At 41.5% G+C, this 20,274-nt stretch overlaps 1 protein-coding gene and 1 non-coding gene across 10 annotated transcripts in view; one reads left to right on the top strand and one right to left on the bottom strand.

The window, feature by feature from the left end:
- Positions 1-20,274, bottom strand: part of PSEN1 (presenilin 1) — a 79,561-nt gene that overhangs the window by 44,254 nt on the left and 15,033 nt on the right. For all 9 annotated transcript variants that reach the window (XM_054448322.2, XM_054448327.2, XM_054448328.2 and 6 more), the window contains one exon: positions 106-356. In XM_054448322.2, the coding sequence (XP_054304297.1) occupies positions 106-356 (251 nt within the window). The remainder of the gene's footprint in view (positions 1-105; positions 357-20,274) is intronic.
- Positions 9,260-9,323, top strand: LOC129013374 (U7 small nuclear RNA). The gene has a single exon (XR_008493860.2). It is a non-coding gene; the product is annotated as a U7 small nuclear RNA (small nuclear RNA).

Raw genomic sequence — 20,274 nt, 5'->3', positions numbered from 1 at the left:
GCTAAGTCATGCCCCTTCGATGCAGAGGCCTTCAAGGTGATGATGACATGCTGTAAAGAAAAGCCACACTGGCTTTGAGAATAATAAAACAAAACTCATACGTACAGCTGCCCATCCTTCCGGGTATAAAAGCTGACTGACTTAATGGTAGCCACGACCACCACCATGCAGAGAGTCACAGGGACAAAGAGCATGATCACATGCTTGGCGCCATATTTCAATGTCAGCTCCTCATCTTCTTCCTCATCTTGCTCCACCACCTGCCGCGAGCTACCCTGGGGTCGTCCATTAGATAATGGCTCAGGGTGGCCAAGGCTCCGCCTGTCGTTGTGCTCCTGCCGTTCTCTGTTGTCATTCTATAAGCACAAGAAAAACATTTTCAGTAAATCAGATTCTCAGCAGAATCAAGGTAACGGTTAGACCTGGGATTAACAACAGACCTGTCACTATGAGTTCTAAAAACCTGAAGCAAGATAAAACAATGTACAGGAAGTATGCAGTTTAAAAGTCTAGATTATCTATCATTGTTCACTGAAGGCATTCAGGTCCTCTCTTTTACCTGGGTCTTGGCTTGCTCCATTCTCCCTGTTCATCCCAACATAATACAATTGTATTTATCCTTTGAGATGTAGCTGAAATACTGACACCTGCATGAAACCTTGTTTATTGGCTGCAGCTCCAAACAACTTTTTCAAACTCAGCTTTCTGTGATTTCAAACCACTTATGCAAGGAACTATCTTACCTTAATTAATAAGACTTTAAAATCCTTGTGTCAGAGGCGTTTGGACCAGAGCAACTCTATCTTGAATAGGGGTTGGATAAAATAAGGCCAAGACCTACTGGGATGCATTCGTAGGAAGTTAGGTGGTACTCTTAGTTACGGGATGAGATAGAAAGTCAGCACAAGATACAGCTCATAAAGATCTTGCTGATAAAACAGGTTGCAATAAAGAAGCTGGCCAAAACCCACGAAAACCAAGATGGTGAGGAGAGTGACCTCTGGTTATCCTCACTGCTCACTATACGCTAATTATAATACATTAGCATGCTAAAAGACACTCCCCGCCAGCACCATGACAGTTTACAGATGCCATGGCAATGTAGGGAAGTTACCTTGTATGGTCTAAAAAGGGGAGGGATCCTCAGTTCTGGGAATTGCCCACCTCTTTCCCAGAAAACTCATGAATAATCCACCCCTTGTTTAGCATATAATCAAGAAGTAACAGGCCAGGTGCCTGAAATCCCAGTACTTTGGGAGGCCAAGGTGGGCGGATCACTTGAGGTCAGGAGTTTGAGACCAGCCTGGCCAACATGGTAAAACCCCGTCTCTACTAAAAATATAAAAATTAGTCGGGCATGGTGGCACATGCCTGTAATCCCAGCTACTCATGAGGCTAAGGCAGGAGAATCACCTGAACCTGGGAGGTGGAGGCTGCAGTGAGCAGAGATCGTGCCATTACATTCCAGCCTGGGTGACAAAGCAAGGCTCAAAAAAAAAAAAAAAAAAAATTGGTAAGGTTGAATAAGTGACACAATCAGATGTTTCATTTTTAGCAAACTTGATTGAGTGGCAATGAATGAGATTTCTAGCATAAGGAACTAGCATTGGTAGAGATAAGGAACACAATGGAACACAATAAGATAAACAGGCTGGAAGAGAGAAGTACTTTAGTTAGAGATATAACCAGGCAGTTAAGTCCAATGGCAGTTACCAATAGGAATTTCAAGCTCAGAAGAGTCAGAGGAAGTCGCTGCTCTCTATAGCCTCAGAAATGGATGAAATCTCAGGCCTCAGAAATGGATGAAATAGCTGTGGAGGGAAAAATACAGTAAAAAGATGACCAAGGAGAGAAGTGTAAATAACCCCTAAGCTTAACCAGCAGGTGATGTCAGAAAACCAGAAAACAAGATTAAGAGAATAGAGGAGAGGGAAGAAAACTCAGGAATCAATATAACTAACAGAAGCCAAAAGTGGAGCACAAATCAGAGGTGTCATCAACAGTCTGGCAGGATGAGAGCTAAAAAGACCCTGAATTGACAATGGAAGTTCATCAAGGGTTTTACAAAAGTAAAACAGTGAAGAGGGAAGTCGGATTGAGATGAGACGGGATAATTCCCTTGACCCCCACATGGTTCGGAGCGTGGCTCGTTTACTCAGCCACCACACACTCAAACCCCTTGCAAGAGAGAGTGTGCAAGCGAGTGAGTAAGTGTGGGAACCAGAGTAAGCGAATGCAGGAACCAGCCAGTTGCTCCTCTCTGGCAGGCGCAGGCTCTATGCAGCCATGCAGCAGCATCCAAGTGTGTTACAATCAATGCTCCTTCAACTCGGCCATTCGGGGATGGCCAGGTGCCAGCCAGCTCAGTGGAGGGTCAGGGTGGCAGCCCCTGCCCTCTCCTCTTGGCACCCAGGTTCTCTTCCAGTGTCCAGGAATAATCAGATCACATGAACAGATTGAAGGGTAGTATATGCAGAAAATTGTATTGCACAATGGAAGTGGTTCTCAGCAGGATGGGGAGTTGAAAAGGGGATGATATGGGAAGAAGGTGATCTTTCCCTGAAGCCAGGCCATCTCCGGCTGGGCCTATTCTCCAAAGCTGCACCATCTGAAGTTAGCCACGTCCATCCATAGTCTCCAACACTCAGCCACTTGTATCACCAACACTCAGTGGCTTGTATTTCCGACAATCAGCCGCTTGTATTTCCAACACTCAGCCATTTATATCCCTGACGTCAGCTGCTTATATTGTTCTGCCAGCTGCTGAAATCTTTTTTTTTTTTTTTGAGACGGAGTCTCACTCTGTTGCCCAGGCTGGAGTGCACTGGCACAATCTGGGCTCACTGTAACCTCCGCCGCCTGGGTTCAAGCAATTCTCCTGCCTCATCCTCCCAAGTAGCTGGGATTACGGTGCCCACCACCATGCCCAACTAATTTTTGTATTTTTAGTAGAGATACGGTTTTGCCATGTTGGCCAGGCTGGTCTTGAACTCCTGACCCCAGGTGATCCACCTGCTTCGGTCTCCCAAAGTGCTGGGATTATAGGAGTGAGCCACCGCACCCAGCCCAGCTGAAATATTTTTATGGGCACAGGATAGGGGCATGGCAGGCCAAAGAGACAACATTTGGGTGGGGAAAAATGGGGTCAGCTGTTTTCACTTAGGGTCACAGTTTCAGGTTTAAGGGTGAAATTTAGCCAGGAGCCCAGCCCTTCTGTATCAAGGTCATAAAATCATAATGGGCTGGAAAATAACTGAGAACTGAGAAGGTAAAGGCAATCATTCTTCGAAGCAAAAAAAAAAAAAAAAAAAAAAAAAGGTGGAAGGGGCTTGCAATAGAGAGGGATTTAACTTGAAAAACTTTTTTTTATCCAAACCCACCAGAAATGAAGACCAAAAAAAAAACCCAAAAAACAGAAAAGGTTATTTTGGAGCTGTTAGAGACTTGAGCATACCTATCATGTCACAGTGTAGACTGAAGATTAGAGGAAGAGACAAAGTGGGGATTAAAACTAACGGAATAGGTTAAGGGATAAAGGAGGGTGCTATAGTTTGAATGATCCCCTTAAAAATTCATGTACTGGAAACCTGGTTGCCATTGTGGTAGTATCAAGAGGTGAGGCCTTTAGGAGGTGATTGGGTCATGAGGACTCTGCCTTCATGAATGGATTACAGGTTCAGTATCCCTTTATCTGAAATATTTGGGACCAGAAGTGTTTCAGATTTTGCATTTTGGAATATTTCCATTATACTTACAGGTTGAACATACCAAATCTAAAAATCCAAAATCTAAAACGCTCCAATAAGCATTTCCTTTGAGCATCACATTGGTACTCAGAAAGTTTCAGATTTGGGAGCACTTTGAATTTCAGACTTTCAAATCAGAGATACTGAACCTGCAATGTTGTTATCGCAGAAGTAGGTTAGTTATCATGGGAGTGACTTTGTTATAAAAGCAAGCTCTCTCTTGCCGTTCTGCCTATCCACCATGGCATAATCCTCCTCAGGTGCTGGTACCATATACTCTTGGGCTTTCCAGCCTCAAGAACCATGAGCTGAATAAACAAATCACCCAGTCTCAACAACAACAACAACAAAAAGAATTTAAAAAGATACAAAAAAGAAGAAAACAAACAACAACAACAAAATAAATAAATAAATAAATCACCCAGTCTGTGGTATTCTGTTATAGCAATACAAAATGAACTAAGACAGAGGGGAACAAAAAAAAGACCGAGGCTGGCGTTATAAAGGCATGGTGCGCTCTCCTTCAGTCTGGAGGTCAGGATTTCTCTTCAAACAGTTATGAAGACCCAAACCCTATGAGAAATGAAAAGGAAACTATTCTAAAGCATAAAAGGTAGAAATATATACACCACCCATCAAGAAAGGTTATTCTTGCTGAACTCAAGTCACCAGAGTGGCTAAAGCCCAGTAGAATGGAAATGGTTATATGGAAGGTGAGGCCAAAGGGACCAGAACATAGTGTGATAGACAGCAAGGAGCTGTCTATCTTCTATTCTTCCACAGAAGGAGGTGATTAAGTCATCTGCCAAGAATGTTATATCTGCAACTGATGTTCAGCAGTACAAGTCTGAACAACTTGATTGGCTGATCAATGTTCACAATAAACACACAAGTAATAATAGCTATCTCTATATAGTATTTGATATTTACAAGGCACTGTCACATTATCTCATTTATTCTTTTTGTCTTGAGAAGTTTTGGTAAATGAACACAAAAGCAACTGATCCAAAATCTCACAACCAGAAAACAGCAGAGGTAGGAATCAAACTAAAGTCTCTTGCCTCAAAACTTGTTTTCTTTCTATGGCACCACAGCCATCCTTTTAGGTCATATGAACAGTTTAATTAGCTAAGTCTAGCATGAAAGGGGCAATCATATGCTCATTCACAGTCCCCAACCGGATGATCTGGTTTGTAATGAACATTAGCCAACTCAACCTTGCCCTGCCCAAGGTTGATAATGAGATGGATACTAGAACACTGTTTAACTTAACAGTAACATACACATTCACAAACCCTTCCTCTTTGTAGTACGCTGGATACTACTTTTATTTAATTATTAGTATTATTATTATTATTTTGGAGACAGAGTCTCATTCTGTCACCTAGTAGTGGCACAATCTTGGCTCACTGCAACCTCTGCCTCCCAGGTTCAAGCAATTCTCCTGCGTCAGCTTCCCGAGTAGCTGGGATTACAGGCATCCACCACTGCGCCAGCTTAATGTTTGTATTTTTAGTAGAGACAGGGTTTCACCATGTTGGCCAGGCTGGTCTCGAACTCCTGACCTCATGATCCGCCCACCTCGGCCTCACAAAATGCTGGGATTACAGGCGTGAGCCACCGCGCCCGGCCAGACACTACTTTTTTTTTTTCTTAAGATGGAGTTTCACTCTTGTTGCCCAGGCTGGAGTGCAATGGTGCGATCTTGGCTCACCACAACCTCTGCTTCCTAGGTTCAAGCAATTCTCCTGCCTCAGCCTCCTGAGTAGCTGGGATTACAGGCATGCGCCATCGTGCCCGGCTAATTTTTTGTATTTTTAGTAGAGATTGAGTCTTATCCATGTTGGTCAGGCTGGTCTCGAACTCCTGACCTCAGGTGATCCGCCCACCTCGGCCTCCCAAAGTGCTGGGATTGAAGGCGTGAGCCACTGCGCCCAGCCCAGACACTACCTTCAAAACTGATTATGTTTTCAGGAATAGTGGCACACACCTATAGTCCCAGGTACTCAGGAGGCTAACGCAGGAGAATCGTTTGAGCCAGGGAATGTAGTGAGACACCATCTTTAAGGAAAAAAATACTGTTTTAATTTATTTAAAAAAAGCACAATTTGGGCCAGGCATGGTGGCTCATGCCTGTAATCCCAGCACTCTGGGAGGCTGAAGCGGGTGGATCACCCGAGGTCAGGAGTTCAAGACCAGCCTGGCCAATGGTGAAACCCTGTCTCTATTAAAAATACAAAAATTAGCCAGTGTGGTGGCGGGCACCTGTAATCTCAGCTACTTGGGAGGCTGAGGCAGGCGAATCGTTTGAACCCAGGAAGCAGAGGTTGCAGTGAGCCAAGATCGTGCCACTGTACTCCAACCTGGGTGACAGAATGAGACTCCGTCTCAAAAAAAAAACAACAAAAAAAGTACAATTTGGTGACAGAAGTGTTGGTTAGAGATAAAAATGGCAGATTTACTGGCTGTCCAGATTTAATTTATGAATGAACATATATATATGAAAATAAAAGAAGCAAGTTCCTAAAGTATTGTATAGGGTACTCCAACTAATCAGAAGACTATGGCTGAATCACTACATTTTATGGGTGAAATCACAGTGTGTGAAATTTGTAATTTAAAAGTCTCTAACTTATGTTATCACATCTTGGGTTTACCCCAGTGACACTGTATTATACAGTGGTAATTAGCCCAAGTTCTGGGGTCAGACTACCAGGATTCAGATTTCTCTTCTATATAGTGTGATTTGGGGCGAGTTATTTAACCTCTTTGAACTTCAGTGTCTTCATCTGTAAAATGGTGATAAAAAAAAGTATCTCCTGATAGGGTTGTTGTAAATTCTACTGGGATAGTACTTCAAGGACATATCTCATGGTGTCTGGCACATATTAACCATTCAGTAGTTTTATCATTTATTCTACATATACACATTCCTATGGCTATTAGCAGGGGCCAAGGTATAACTGATCTCCTCTTAGGGTATTGTCCAAATGAAACTGCATATAAAATTCCAGACATTTTTAGTCTATTGATAGAAAATTGTAGGCACTATGGAATTAGAAAAATCTGTTTCCCAAATGTTGATCTCCATCTCTGACCTCTCCTAGAACTCTATTCTAAGCTTCTATTCTGTCTTCTCCATTTATCTCAGTAAACAGCAGCACCATTCTCCCAGTTTCTAGGAAGTCCCCAATCTAGGAATTATTCTTGATTCCTTTCTTTGCCTTAGTACCTCTGTCTAGTCATCCAGCAAATTCTGCTAGAATACCTCCAAAACATCTCCTGGATCTATCTACTTCTTTCTATGTCCACAATCTTTGTGGTTCAAACCACTATTATCTATCATTTGGATTACTGTTAATAGGCTTCTAATTTGGTCTTTCTGCTTTTATGCTCCCCTAGTTCATTCTCCACACTACAGCCAGGATGATTTTTTTTTTTTTTAAACAAAATGAGATCATGTCATTCCTTTGTTTAAAACTCGATTACATGGCTTCTTGTCATGCTCATAACAAAATCAAAATTTCTTAGGCTCATGAAGTCTAAAATGGTTTGGTCCTTGCTCTGACCACAAACTGTTCCTCCTCTCTCCATTCCTTTTCTCAAACTGGCCTTCTAGTTCCCCACTCAGGGCTGGTTCATCTGGAATGCCCTTCTCCCACCTGACTATTCCTTGTCACTCAGTTCCCTCCTGGTAGAGAGAGAATTTCCTGACTATCGAATGTAAGGAAGCCTTTCTCTACGTTGATCTGGTTTTAATTCTCTGAAGCATACTTGTGATTATTTGATGTAGCTCCTGTTAGTCCCTTGATTATTCATCTTTATCTCCTTAGAATAAAAGTTTTCTCTAAGGACAGCACATGTTATTGACCTTTGCTGGATCTCTAGTGTCTCCTGTACTCTGTTTGCTGAGTTAATTAATGAATCACTTCTACAAGATTGTTTGTGAAGCCCGGCTAATTTTTTGTAGAGACAAAGTTTCACCATGTTGCCCAAGCTGGTCTTGAACTTCTGGGCTCAAGCAATCCTCCCACCTTGGCCTCCCAAAGTGCTGGGATTACAGGCATGAGCCATCGAGTCCAGCCATCTTGTACTTTTAGATTGGAGTTTTGGGTTTCAGAGATTTGTAGTTCACTGAAAATGAAGCACCATGTAGGTGTGCCTGGGAGGGAATTTTGCTAAGAATTCTTACTAAATAAAGTTCAATCAATCAAATGTTATTGTACTTCAAAAATTTTCCAGGGAAATAAATTGTCGGCTTCCATTTAAAGACTGTATTCTGTCTAAATGTGCTGTTAAAGTAAAATGTGACATAAGAATCTACAGATGATAATCAAAAGGAAATAAAAATAGAGCTCTTCAAAAAAAGTACAATTTATTTGTTTAAAAGCAGGTAAAGCAAAAATTAAAAATAAATAAATACACAGGTAAAACATTCACGTGGTTTCAAAGAAAGTATTAAAAGGTATAGAGTACAAAATCTCCCTAGTTTCCTAATCCCCCTGCTTACTACTGTTATTGTTCTGTGAATCCTTTCAAAGTTTCTTTCTACATATGCAAGCAAATACAAACACATACTCTTACTCCCCCTTTTCACACAAATGTAGTACAGTAAATGCACCATGCAGCATTTTGTTTTCTCCACTTAACTATGCATCTTAGAGATTTTCTACACATCAGTACATAAAGAATATCCTCATTCTTCTTATCTTTGAGACAGATTCTCTGTCACCAGGCTGCAGTGCAGTGGCATAGTCACAGCTTACCACAGCCTTGACCTCCCAGGCTCAAGCAATCCTCCCACCTCAGCCTCCTGAGCAGCTGGGACTGCAGGTACGTGCTCTCTCTCGCTCAATCGCTTGCTCACGCGCTCTCTCTCTCTTTCTCCTTCTCATGGAGAGAGAGCGTGTGAGCAAGCGAGCGAGCGAGAGAGAGAGAGAGAGAACGAGAGCATGCCAAATTGCCCTCTCTATGGATTGCACCAATTTAGAGAATCAGCAATGCAAGAGATTGCCTACTTCACCACACTGTTGCTAACACCTTATGTTAGCAAGTGCTTAGATTTTTACCAATCTGATGGGAGAAATATGGAATCTTGGCATAATTTTAATATCTATTTCTCTTATTATCAGGATGGTTGAGTGCTTTTTCATCTATGTCCTTTTTCCATATAACTTTTTTTTTTTTTTTGAGATGGAGTTTTGCTCCCGTTGCCCAGGCTGGAGTGCAGTGGCGCAATCTTGGCTCACTGCAACCTTGGCCTCCCAGGTTCAAGTGATTCTCCTGCCTCAGTCTCCCAAGTAGCTGGGATTACAGGCGCTTATCACCACACCTGGTTTTTTTTTTTTTCTTTTTTCTTTTAGTAGAAACGGGGTTTCGCCATGTTAGCCAGGCTGGTCTCAAACTCCTGACCTCAGGTGATCCGCCTGCCTTGGCCTCCCAAAGTGCTGGGATTACAGGCGTGAGCCACTGTGCCCAGCCTTAATTTCTAATTATTAATTAATTTTTAAAATAAGTGTTACAGCTCTTTTAAAATTTGTCTAGCACGTTTTCTAGTTGTCACTGGGAACTGTCCCCCCTGAAAAAGGTAAATGCCAGCTATGTGCCAGACACTGTGCTAGGTGCAGTGCCAGGGATACAACAGGGAGCAAAGAGATAAGGTTCCTGGCTCTCATGAACTGCTTTCAAGCAGAGGGAGACAGATAATAAACAGGATAATTACAGTGGGATAGTACTATAAAAGGAATAAACAGGCTGCTCTCAGTGCACTGCCTATGGGCTAGCTCAGCTCTGCAAGGAGCAGTTAAAAAAAAAAAAAAAGGGGATAAACAAGGTGATGTGATACAGAACACCTGGTATGGGACTACTTTTAAATAATACGGCCAGAAAATACCTGTCTGAGGAAGTACCACAACATGACCTGAAACCTGAAGGATGAAAAGATGTACAAGACTCAGCACATCAAGGTTGTCCAAACTCTGCACAGGCAAAAAAAGGATTTTTTTCCCTGCCCAGCTCCTGGAAGACAACCTCTAAACCCTTAGAATATCTGTCCTGTTAAGACTTCCTGGCTGGGTGCAGTGGCTCACGCCTATAATTCCAGCACTTTGGGAGGCTGAGGTGTGTGGACCACTTGAAGCCAGGAGTTTAAGACCAGCCTGGCCAACACGGTGAAACCCCATCTCTACTAAAAATACAAAAATTAGCCGGGTGTGGTGGTGCATGCCTTAATTCCATCTACTGGGGAGACTGAGGCATGAGAATCACTTGGGAGGCCGTTTGCTGTGAGCTCAGATCACACCACTGCATTCCAGACTGGGTGACAGAGTGAGACTCCATCTAAAAAAAAAAATTAAATTAGTTAAAAAGAAAAACAATTTCCCTTGTTTACATGAGGCATTGGGTCATGCCAACAAGTTTCTGCTAACAATGTGATCTATGGTGAGGGCCTTGTGTCACACAGTATCAGCTTGGCCTCTAAAGGAGCCAGAAAACTGAAGTCAGCCATGTGTGACCTGGACACCAAGGCTCATCCAGCTTCCCTGGTTGCCAATATTCCACATGTGTTGTCATACACTGTTGCTGGAAAAATTAAGCACCGTGTGCACAACTCCACTGGGAGAGGACTATTGACAGCTTGTGCCTGGGGTGTCTCCTGGACCCTGCCCTATGTGTCTTTTTCTGTTGCTAAATTTAATCCATATCATTTCAATGTACTAAACTATAATTTGAGTATAAAACCTTTTCTGAGTTGAGTCTTTCTAGCAAATTACTGAACCTGAGGGTAGTCTTACAGATCCCCAAATATCCTGTACAATGAAACTTACAAAATATTGCTAAGAGAAATTGAAGAACAAAAACAAAAATAGGCAAATGGGTCTACACCAAATTTCTATACACCACAGGAAGCAGTCATCAGAGTGAAAAGGCAACCTACAGAACTGGAGAAAATATCTGCAAATCAGGCTGGGTGTGGTGGCTCACGTCTACAATCCCAGCAGTTTGGGAGGCTAAGGCAGGTGGATTGCTTGAGCCTGGGAGTTCAAGGCCAGCCTGGGCAACATAGTGAAACTCTGTCTCTACAAAAAACACAAAAATTAGCTGGGTGTGGTGTCAAGTGCCTATAGTTCCAGCTACTCAGGAGGCTGAGGTGAGAGGACTGCTTGAGCCTGGGAGGCAAAAGTTGCAGTGAGTCCAGATTGCATCACTTTACTCCAGCCTGGGTGACAGAGTAAAACCTTGTAACAACAACAACAACAACAAAAAAAAAAGCAAATCATGTATCTGCTAAGAGATTAATATCCAGAATACATTAAAAAGTCCTACAATAGCGTGAACCCGGGAGGTGGGGCTTGCAGTGAGCCAAGATCGCGCCACTGCACTCCAGGATGGGCGACAGAGCGAGACTCTGTCTCAAAAAAAAAAAAAAAAAAAAAAATCCTACAATTAAACAATTGGAAGAAAACAAATCATTAGATTTTTTTAAATGGGCAAAGGACTTGAACAGATATTTCTTCAAAGAAGATATACAAATAGCCAACAAGCACACGAAAAGATGCTCTACATCTGTGTAATATGGGGGGAAAAAAAAGAAAAGATGCTCAACATCACTAATCATTAGAAAAATGCAAAAAAACACTACACCCGTTAGGATGGCCACTACCAAAAAACAGAAAGTAACAAGCGGTGGTAAAGTTGTGAAGAAATTGGAACCACTATGCATTGTTGGTGGGAATATAAAATGGTGCAGCCACCATGGAAAACAATATGGAGGTTCCTCAAAAAATTAAAAACAAAGCTACCATATGACCCAGCAATCCCATTTATATATATATACCAATGAGTCTACATAAAAAAGAATTGAATTACAAACAAGACCTCAAACAGATATGTGCATAGCCACTTTCACCACAGCATTATTCAGCATAGCCAAGAAGTGGAAGTAACCCAAATGTCTGCTCACAGATATGTGGTATATACATAACACAGAATATTATTCAGCCCTTAAAAAGGAAATCTTGCCACATGCTACAATATAGATGAACCTTGAGGACATTATGCTAAGCAAAATAAGCAAGTCACTAAAAGAGAAATAATGTATGATTCCACTTATATGAACTACCTAGCCAGCTGGGCATGATGGCTCACACCCATAATCTCAGTATTTTGGGAGGCCAAAGTGGGGGGATTACTTGACCCCAGGAGTTTGAGATCAGCCTGGCCAATATGGTGAGAATTTGTCTGTACAAAAAAATTAAAAAATTAGCGAGGCATGATGGGGTGCACCTGTAGTTCCAGTTACTCAGGAGGCTGAGGTGGGAAGACTGCTTGAGCCCAGGAGGTGAAAGCTGCCATGAGCCAAGATCATGCCACTGCACTCCAGCCTGGGCGACAGAGTGAGATCTTGTCATCAAAAAAAAAAAGAAAAAAACTCAAGTAGTCAATGTTATAGAAACAGAAAGTATATTGCCACGGGCTGAAAGAAATGGAAAATGGGGAGTTGTTCAACGGGTATAAGGTTGTTCAATGAGTATAGAGTTTCAGTTTTTCAAATTCAAAAGCCTCCCCAGGAGAACAGCCTTTGAACCATGACTGATGGAACAGATTGACACATATATGGACAACTGATTTTTGCAAAGGTACAAAGGCACTTCAGTGGAGAAAATAATCTTTTTTAAAAAACAGTGCTGAAACAATTGAATATCCATATGCAGAAAAATGAACTTTGATCCATACCTTGGACCATGTATAACAATCAACTGGAAAAGGACCACAGACCTAATGTAAAACATGAAACTATAAAGCTTCCAGAAGAAAATGTAAGAAAAAACTCCTGAGAACTTGAGGTAGGCCAAAGTTTCTTCAGATGTGACACCAAAAACACAATCAATGAAATACAAATGGAATTAGCTGGGTACTGGCACACGTCTGTAGTCCTAGCTATTTGGAAGAATGAGGCAGAAGAATTCTTTGAGCTCAGGAGTTTGAGGCTGCAGTGAGCTCTAATCACACCACTATACTCCAGTCTGGGTGACAGTGCAAGACCCTGTCTCTTAAAAAAAAAAAAAAAAAAAAAAAATCTGCCCTTCAGAAAGCGCTGTTAATAAAAAGAAAAGCCACAGTCTGGGAGAAAACATTTGCAAATCATATATATTACAGAGGACTTGTATCCAGACTATGTAAATAATTCTCAAAATCCATTAAGAAAGCAATTTTTAAATGGGCAAGAGATTTGAACAGACAAGTCACCAAAGAAGATATCAGGATGACAAGCACATGAAAAGAAACTCAACATCATTACTCAATAGAGAAATGTAAATTAAAACCAAAATGAGATATAACTATATACCTTTTTATAAGACCTAAAAAATTTAAAAGACTGACAGTATCAAGTACTGACAGGATGTGGAGGAACTGGAACTCATACTGTTGGTAGAAATGTTAAATTATACAACCAGTTTGGAAAGTTCTTTGGTAGTACCTTAGAAAGTTAAATATAAGGCTCGGCATAAAGGCTCATGCCTATAATCCCAGCACTTCGGGAAGCCAAGGCGGGAGGATCACTTGAGGCCTGGAGTTCAACACCAGCCTGTGAAACATAGAAAGACTCCATCTTCTATAAAAAATATAAATAAAAACTGGCCAGGTGTGGTGGCTCACGCCTGTAATTCCAACACTTTGGGAGGCCGAGGCAGATCACTTGAGATCAGGAGTTCAAGACCAGCCTGGCCAACATGGAGAAACCTAGTCTCTACTAAAAATACAAAAATTAGCTGGGCGTGGTGGCAGGCGCCTGTAATCCCAGCTACTGGGGAGGCTGGGACAGGAGAATCACTTGAACCCAGGAGGCAGAGGTTGCAGTGAGCCAAGATCGCGCCACTGCACTCCAGCCTCGGCAACAAAAGCGAAACTCCGTCTCAAAAATAAATAGATAGACAGATAGATAGACAGATAGATAGATAGATGGATGGATGGATAGAAAAAAAAGTTAAATATACATCTACCATATTGGATCATATTCTACTCCTAGGTATTTGCTCAAGATAAAGCATATGCCCATACAAAGATCTCTACATGAATATCCGTAACAGCCACTATCTATAAAGCTTCAGAACTGAAAATCCAAATATCTACCAATAAGTAAATAGATCAAGAACTGTGGTATACAACTCAGCAATAAAAAGGAACCACATAACTGACGAATTTCAAAATAATTATGCTGAAAGAAAGAAAGAAGCCAGACAAGAGTCTGTATGACTTTTTTTTTTTTTTCAGACAGAGACTCACTCTGTTGTCCAGGCTGGAGTGCAGTGGCACGATCTCAGCTCACTGCAACCTCTGCCTCCTGGGTTCAAGCAATCCTCATGTCTCAGCCTCCTGAAGAGCTGAGATTACAGATGCACACCACCACCCCTGGCTAATTTTTGCATTTTTAGTAGGGAAGGGGTTTCATGTTGGCCAGGTGGCCTCAAGTCATCACCCACCTCGACCTCTCAAAGTGCTGGGATTACAGGCATGAGCCACCATGCCCGGCCTGTATGATACTATTTATATAAAATAGTATCATAATAGTAAATGGCTGGGCGCGGTGACAAAACATGGTTGCCTGGGGATGGGAAGGAATCAGGGAGGAGGAGGAGAGATTACAACAAAACATGAAGAAACTTCTGGAGGTAATGGACATATTCATTATCTTAACTGTGGTGGTGGTTTCAACAGTATACATATATATCAAAACATCACACTGTATACTTTAAGTATGTACATTTTATGTTAATTATACCACAATAAAGCTGTTTTTAAAAATGTATCTTTCTTGGGGCTGGGCGTGGTGGCTCACGCCTGTAATCCCAGCACTTTGGGAGATTGAGGCAGGCGGATCACCTAAGGTCAAGAGTTTGAGACCAGCCTGGCCAACATGGTGAAACCCCATCTGTAGTTTAAAAAAAAAAAAAAAAAAAAAATTAGCCAGGTGTGGTGGTGCGTGCCTGTAATCCCAGCTACTCAGGAGACGGAGGCAGGAGAATCACTTGAACCCAGGAGGCAGAGGTTGCAGTGAGCCTAGATCGTGCCACTGTACTCCATCCAGCCTGGGCAACAAGAGTGAAACTCCATCGCAAAAAAAAAAAAAAGTATCTTTCTCAAGGGAGTGTGTAGGTGCTTTGAAAAGTGTCATATGAGAGGAAAGTGGTATTAGAATACTGAAGGATTTCCAAAAGGAAAAATCTTGGTAGCTAAATATGAGAATGATGACTTAAGCATGGTATTACCTGTAAGGCTATTTTAAAAAAAAAGCCAGGCGCGGTGGCTCATGCCTGTAATCCCAGCACTTTGGGAGTCCGAGGCAGGCGGATCACAAGGTCAAGAGATCGAGATCATCCTGGCTAACACGGTGAAACTCCGTCTCTACTAAAAATACAAAAAATTAGCTGGGCGTGGTGGCGGGCGCCTGTAGTTGCAGCTACTCAGAAGGCTGAGGCAGGAGAATGGCATGAACCTGTGAGGCGGAGCTTGCAGTGAGCCGAGATCATGCCACTGCACTCCAGCCTGGGCGACAGAGCGAGACTCCATCTCAAAAACAAAACAAAACAAAACTTTTTATTATGGAAAAAATTCAAACAAATACTGTCAGAAATGTACAATGAAGCCCATGTGCAATTTATTCAACTTCAATAATTATGAACTCATGCTAATCTTGTTTCATCTACTCCCCCGCTCACTTTGCCACTCCAGTATTATTTTGAGACAAATCTTAGATATATCATTTCCTTCATAAATATTTTAGTATGTATTTCTAAAAGACAGGAACTTGAAGCCTTTTGCATTTGTGGCTTGATAGCTCATTTCTTTCTAAATATTCTTATTTTTATTATTAATTTTATTATTATTATTTTTTGAGACCAAGTCTGGCTGTGTTGCCCAGGCTGGAGTGCAGTGGCACGATCACTGTTCACTGCAACCTCCACTTCACAGGCTCAAGTCATCCTCCCACCTCAGCCTCCCAAGTACCTGGGACTATAGGCACATGCCACCACACCCAGTTAATTACTATTAGTATTATTTACTTTTTTTTTTTTTTCCATAGAGATGGGGTTTCACCATGTTGCCCAGGCTGGTCTCAAATTCCTGAGCTCAAGTGATCCACCTGCCTCAGTCTTCCAAAGTGCTAGGATTACAAGTATGAGCCACCAAGCCATAAAATATTTTTAAATGCAGACTTAGATCCACAGCAAAATTGAGCAGAAAGTACAGAGAGTTCCCACATACCCCCTCCAACAGCCTCTCTCTATCAACATCCCGCACCACTGTGGTAAACTGTTACAACAGATGAACCTACATTGACAGTCCACAGTTTACTTTAGGGTTCACTTTTAGTGTTATACAGTCTATGGGTTTGTATAAACAGACAATGACAGGTTTCCATGATTACAGTATCATACAGAATAGATTCACTGCCCTAAAAAATCTGTATGCTTCAGGAGGCCGAGACGGGAGAATCGCTTGAGCCCAGGAGTTCAACACCAGCCTGGGCAACATAGCGAGACCCCAGCTCTACAAAAAAAGTGAAACTAACAGCAAAAAAAATTAGCCAGGCATGGTGGCACACACCTGTACTCCCAGCTATTCACAAGGCTGAGATGGGAGAATCACTTGAGCCCAGGACTTCGAGGCTGCAGTGAGCTATGATCACACCACTATACTCCAGCCTGGGTGACAGAAGGAGACCCTGTCTCAAAAAAAAATAATAATGATAATATATATTTGATTCTATGCTAGACATATAAATATACCTCATTCTTAAATATGGCAATTTTGATAAGAAATGTTAATATTTATTGAACAAGTATGTGCTAGGTAGTGTACTAATCATTCAGGTTATCTCATTTAATTAAAAAAAAACTCTAAGTTAATTGCTATAAACTTCATTTAACAGATAAAGAAACTGAAGTTTAGCGAGGCCAGTTAATTTGCCAAAGATCATAGTGCTAAGAAGTTCTAGAATGGAGATTCAAAGTCCAACTGTTTAGTCAAGAGACCCTGTTAACCAGTACCTTTGCACTACTAACTGGGTAAACCATAAGCAATTAATGATAAAGACTGAGATTACTGCCACATTCTCACTGTTATAAATAAAACTTCAATAAAAATTCTTGGCACTTCTCTGGTAATATTTTTATAGGATAAACTTCCAGAAGTGAAATGCTAGGTGAGATTAGATTAGGTTAAATTCCTAAATTAGTTCCAAAAGGCATGTGTATCTGTAGATTCAATTAAGAGCTTGCCTCCAAATAAATATTAACTTAACTCCAAAGAACACAGCATACAAGAAAGCCTATTTCCCTACAACCTCAGCAGCAGTGTATCAATTTTAACTCACTGATAGGTAAGAAGTGAAGTTTTAATTTTTATCTCTATTAGTAAGGCTGATCAACTAGGCTTTTCATATATTTATTGCCATTTCTATTTCTTACTCCATAAATATTGCTTGTAACCTTTGCTACTGAGTTAGTTGTTCATGTTCCTTTTAATTTCATAAGAATTCTATGTATATTGGGATATATCTGTCATATATTTCAAGCCTTTGTCCTAGTTTGTTTTGGACTTTGTTCATGGCAGTTTTTGCCACACATTTTTTTCTTTTTTTGAGGCGGGGTCTCACTTTGTTGCCCAGGTTGAAGTGCAGTGGCATGATTACAGCTCACTGCAGCCTCAACCTCCTAGTCTCAAGCAATCCTCCTGCCTCAGCTTCCCAAGTAGCTGGGACCACAGAAGCACACTACCACACCCCACTAATTTTCACATTTTTTTTTTTGTAGAGACAAGATCGCGCTATGTTACCCAGGCTAGTCTCAAACTCCTGGCCTCAAGAGATCCTCCTGCCTCAGCCTCCCAAAGTACTAGGAATACAGACATGAGCCACATCTAGCTCTACAATGAAGTTTATAATTGTTTGTAGTTGAATATGAACTTAGGCAATTTTATAAAGAAAACAGAAACTTATTTTTACAACACCCCAAATCCTAATGTTTTTCAATATATACACCCATGTTTACATAGTTATAAGTGTTTACAAATATTCTACCATTTTCCCTTAATATTTCATGCACACATGTAAGCAGTTAACATGTCTACGTGGTTATAATGTATTCAATTATGCTGATATATTTATAGTCTGAATATTTACTTAAAATACATTTTTTCAATAATTAATATTTGTAAGAAAATGTATTGGCGGGTGCGGTGGTTCATGCCTGTAATCCCAACACTTTGAGAGGCCTAGGTGGGCAGATCACTTGAGGTCAGGAGTTTGAGACCAGCCTGACCAACATGGTGAAACCCCATCTCTACCTAACATACTAAAATTAGCCAGGTGTGGTGGCACAACCCTGTTAATCCCAACTACTTGAGAGACTAAGGCAGGAGAATCGCTTGAACCTGGGAGGCAGAGGCTGCAGTGAGCCGAGATAGCACAACCGAACTCCAGCCTGGGCGACAGAGGGAGGCTCCGTTTCAAAAAAAAAAAAAAAAAAAAAAAAGGAAAGAAAATGTATTAATCCTTTAAGACTTAATGCGCAAAAAAAAAAAAAAAGACTTAATGGATATTGTTTGAATTTCTACAATGAGAAATGCGGGGCTCTAAGCCTGCTCTGTAGGACAGGACTAGAAGAGTGGCTTAACCAAAGAACTGGCAAGTTAAGTGGAAAACTTGAAAACATTTATTAATCATAGGGAACATGTTTCCAACCACACACATAATTCCATTCAGCATCTGACCAAGCTTTGTGATTCCCTGGAGTCAGGGGTTTAGCCATTCCTCTAACGCCAAGAAAGGCTGTCATTTCCACAAACAGTTGACATAACTGGTTAGAGATAATACTGAACACTTATGGGGCTGTTATGTTAGGCTTAAGCCTAAAGTTTCTTAACATATTATTAAGATTTGTGCCTAAGAGATTTTACTCATGCAAAAGCTAGCATGTTTCTCTGGAGGTCGTTGAGACTTTAAGTTCTTTTTTGCCTTACTCCACTTTAACACAACTGAGAAAACAAATTCATAACTATAATGATACAAAAACACTGTCAAAGGCTAACTGGAGCTGCAGATTCTATTTAAATTTAGATCACCCATTTATTTTTTTTCTCCTCAAGGTCCTTTAAATAGCTTATAGGTTTGCTTTTTGTTTATTTTTATGTATTTATTTGAGACAGGGTCTCACTTTGTCACCTAGGCTGGAGTACAATGGTGTGATCTCGGCTAAATGCAGCTTTGACCTCCCAGGTGAACCTTGAAACCAATCCTCCTGCCTCAGCCTCCCAAGTAGCTGGGATTACAAGGGGGTACCACCACACCTGGCTAATTTTTGTATTTTTAATAGAGATGGGGTTTCACCATGATGGCCAGGCTGGTCTGGAACTCCTGGCCTCAAGTAATCCGCCCACCTTGGCCTCCCAAAGTGCTGGGATTACAGGTGTGAGCCACCATGCCCAGCGAACATTTCTTTTTTCAAATGGAGACTAAGAAACATAACTGAAGCTTTTATTGATGAAAGGGGCATAATATAAACTCCAATTACCAATAAGAACATAAGAATGCTCTCAAAGATCTCATGCTAACCAGTTTTTGTGTTTTTTCTTCTCTTTTTTTTGAGACAGTCTCACTCTGTCACACTGGAGTGCAGTGGCACAATCTCAGCTCACTGTAACCTCTGAGTCCTGGGTTCAAGCAATTCTCATGCTTCAGTCTCCTGAGTAGCTGGGACTACAGGTGCATGCCACCACACCCATTTTTTTTTTTTTTTTTTTGTAGAAATGGGGTTTCACCATGTTGGCCAGGCTGGTCTCAAACTCCTGACCTCAAGTGATCCGCCTGCCTCAGCCTCCCAAAGTGCTGGGATTACATGTGTGAGCCACCATGCCCGGCCTTTTTTGGTTTCTTTTGTATCAGCTGTTCTAACTCCATGACTTTAGTCAGTCATCACAGAAAACCTCGAATGCTTGATCCCTTTCCACAGATATTCCTCAGGTAGCATACTATTCTTTTGTGAGCTTTCCTCACATTAAAAAATATAAAAAATATTTGGCAGGCCGAGACAGGCGGATCACGAGGTCAGGAGATCGAGACCATCCTGACTAACACGGTGAAACCCCGTCTCTACTAAAAATACAAAAAATTAGCCAGGCGTGGTGGCGGGCGCCTGTAGTCCCAGCTACTTGGGAGGCTGAGGCAGGAGAATGGTGTGAACCCGGGAGGCGGACCTTGCAGTGAGCCGAGATCGTGCCACTGCACTCCAGCCTGGGCAACAGAGCGAGATTCCGTCTCAAAAATATATGTATATATATCTAGATATCTAGATAGATATATCTATCTATCTAGATATCTAGATATATATAAGGTTGGGCGCAGTAGCTCACACCTGTAATCCTAGCACTTTGGGAGGCCAAGACATGTGGATCACTTGAGCTCAGGAGTTCAGGACCAGACTGCGCAACATGGTGAAACCTCGTTTCTGCTAAAAATACAAAAAAT

Source organism: Pongo pygmaeus, chromosome 15 (genome assembly GCF_028885625.2).
Source record: "Pongo pygmaeus isolate AG05252 chromosome 15, NHGRI_mPonPyg2-v2.0_pri, whole genome shotgun sequence".
In the NCBI taxonomy this organism is placed as follows: Eukaryota; Metazoa; Chordata; class Mammalia; order Primates; family Hominidae; genus Pongo; species Pongo pygmaeus.
The sequence above is the reverse complement of the archived record's forward strand: the minus strand, read 5'-3'. Positions and strand labels throughout refer to the sequence as shown.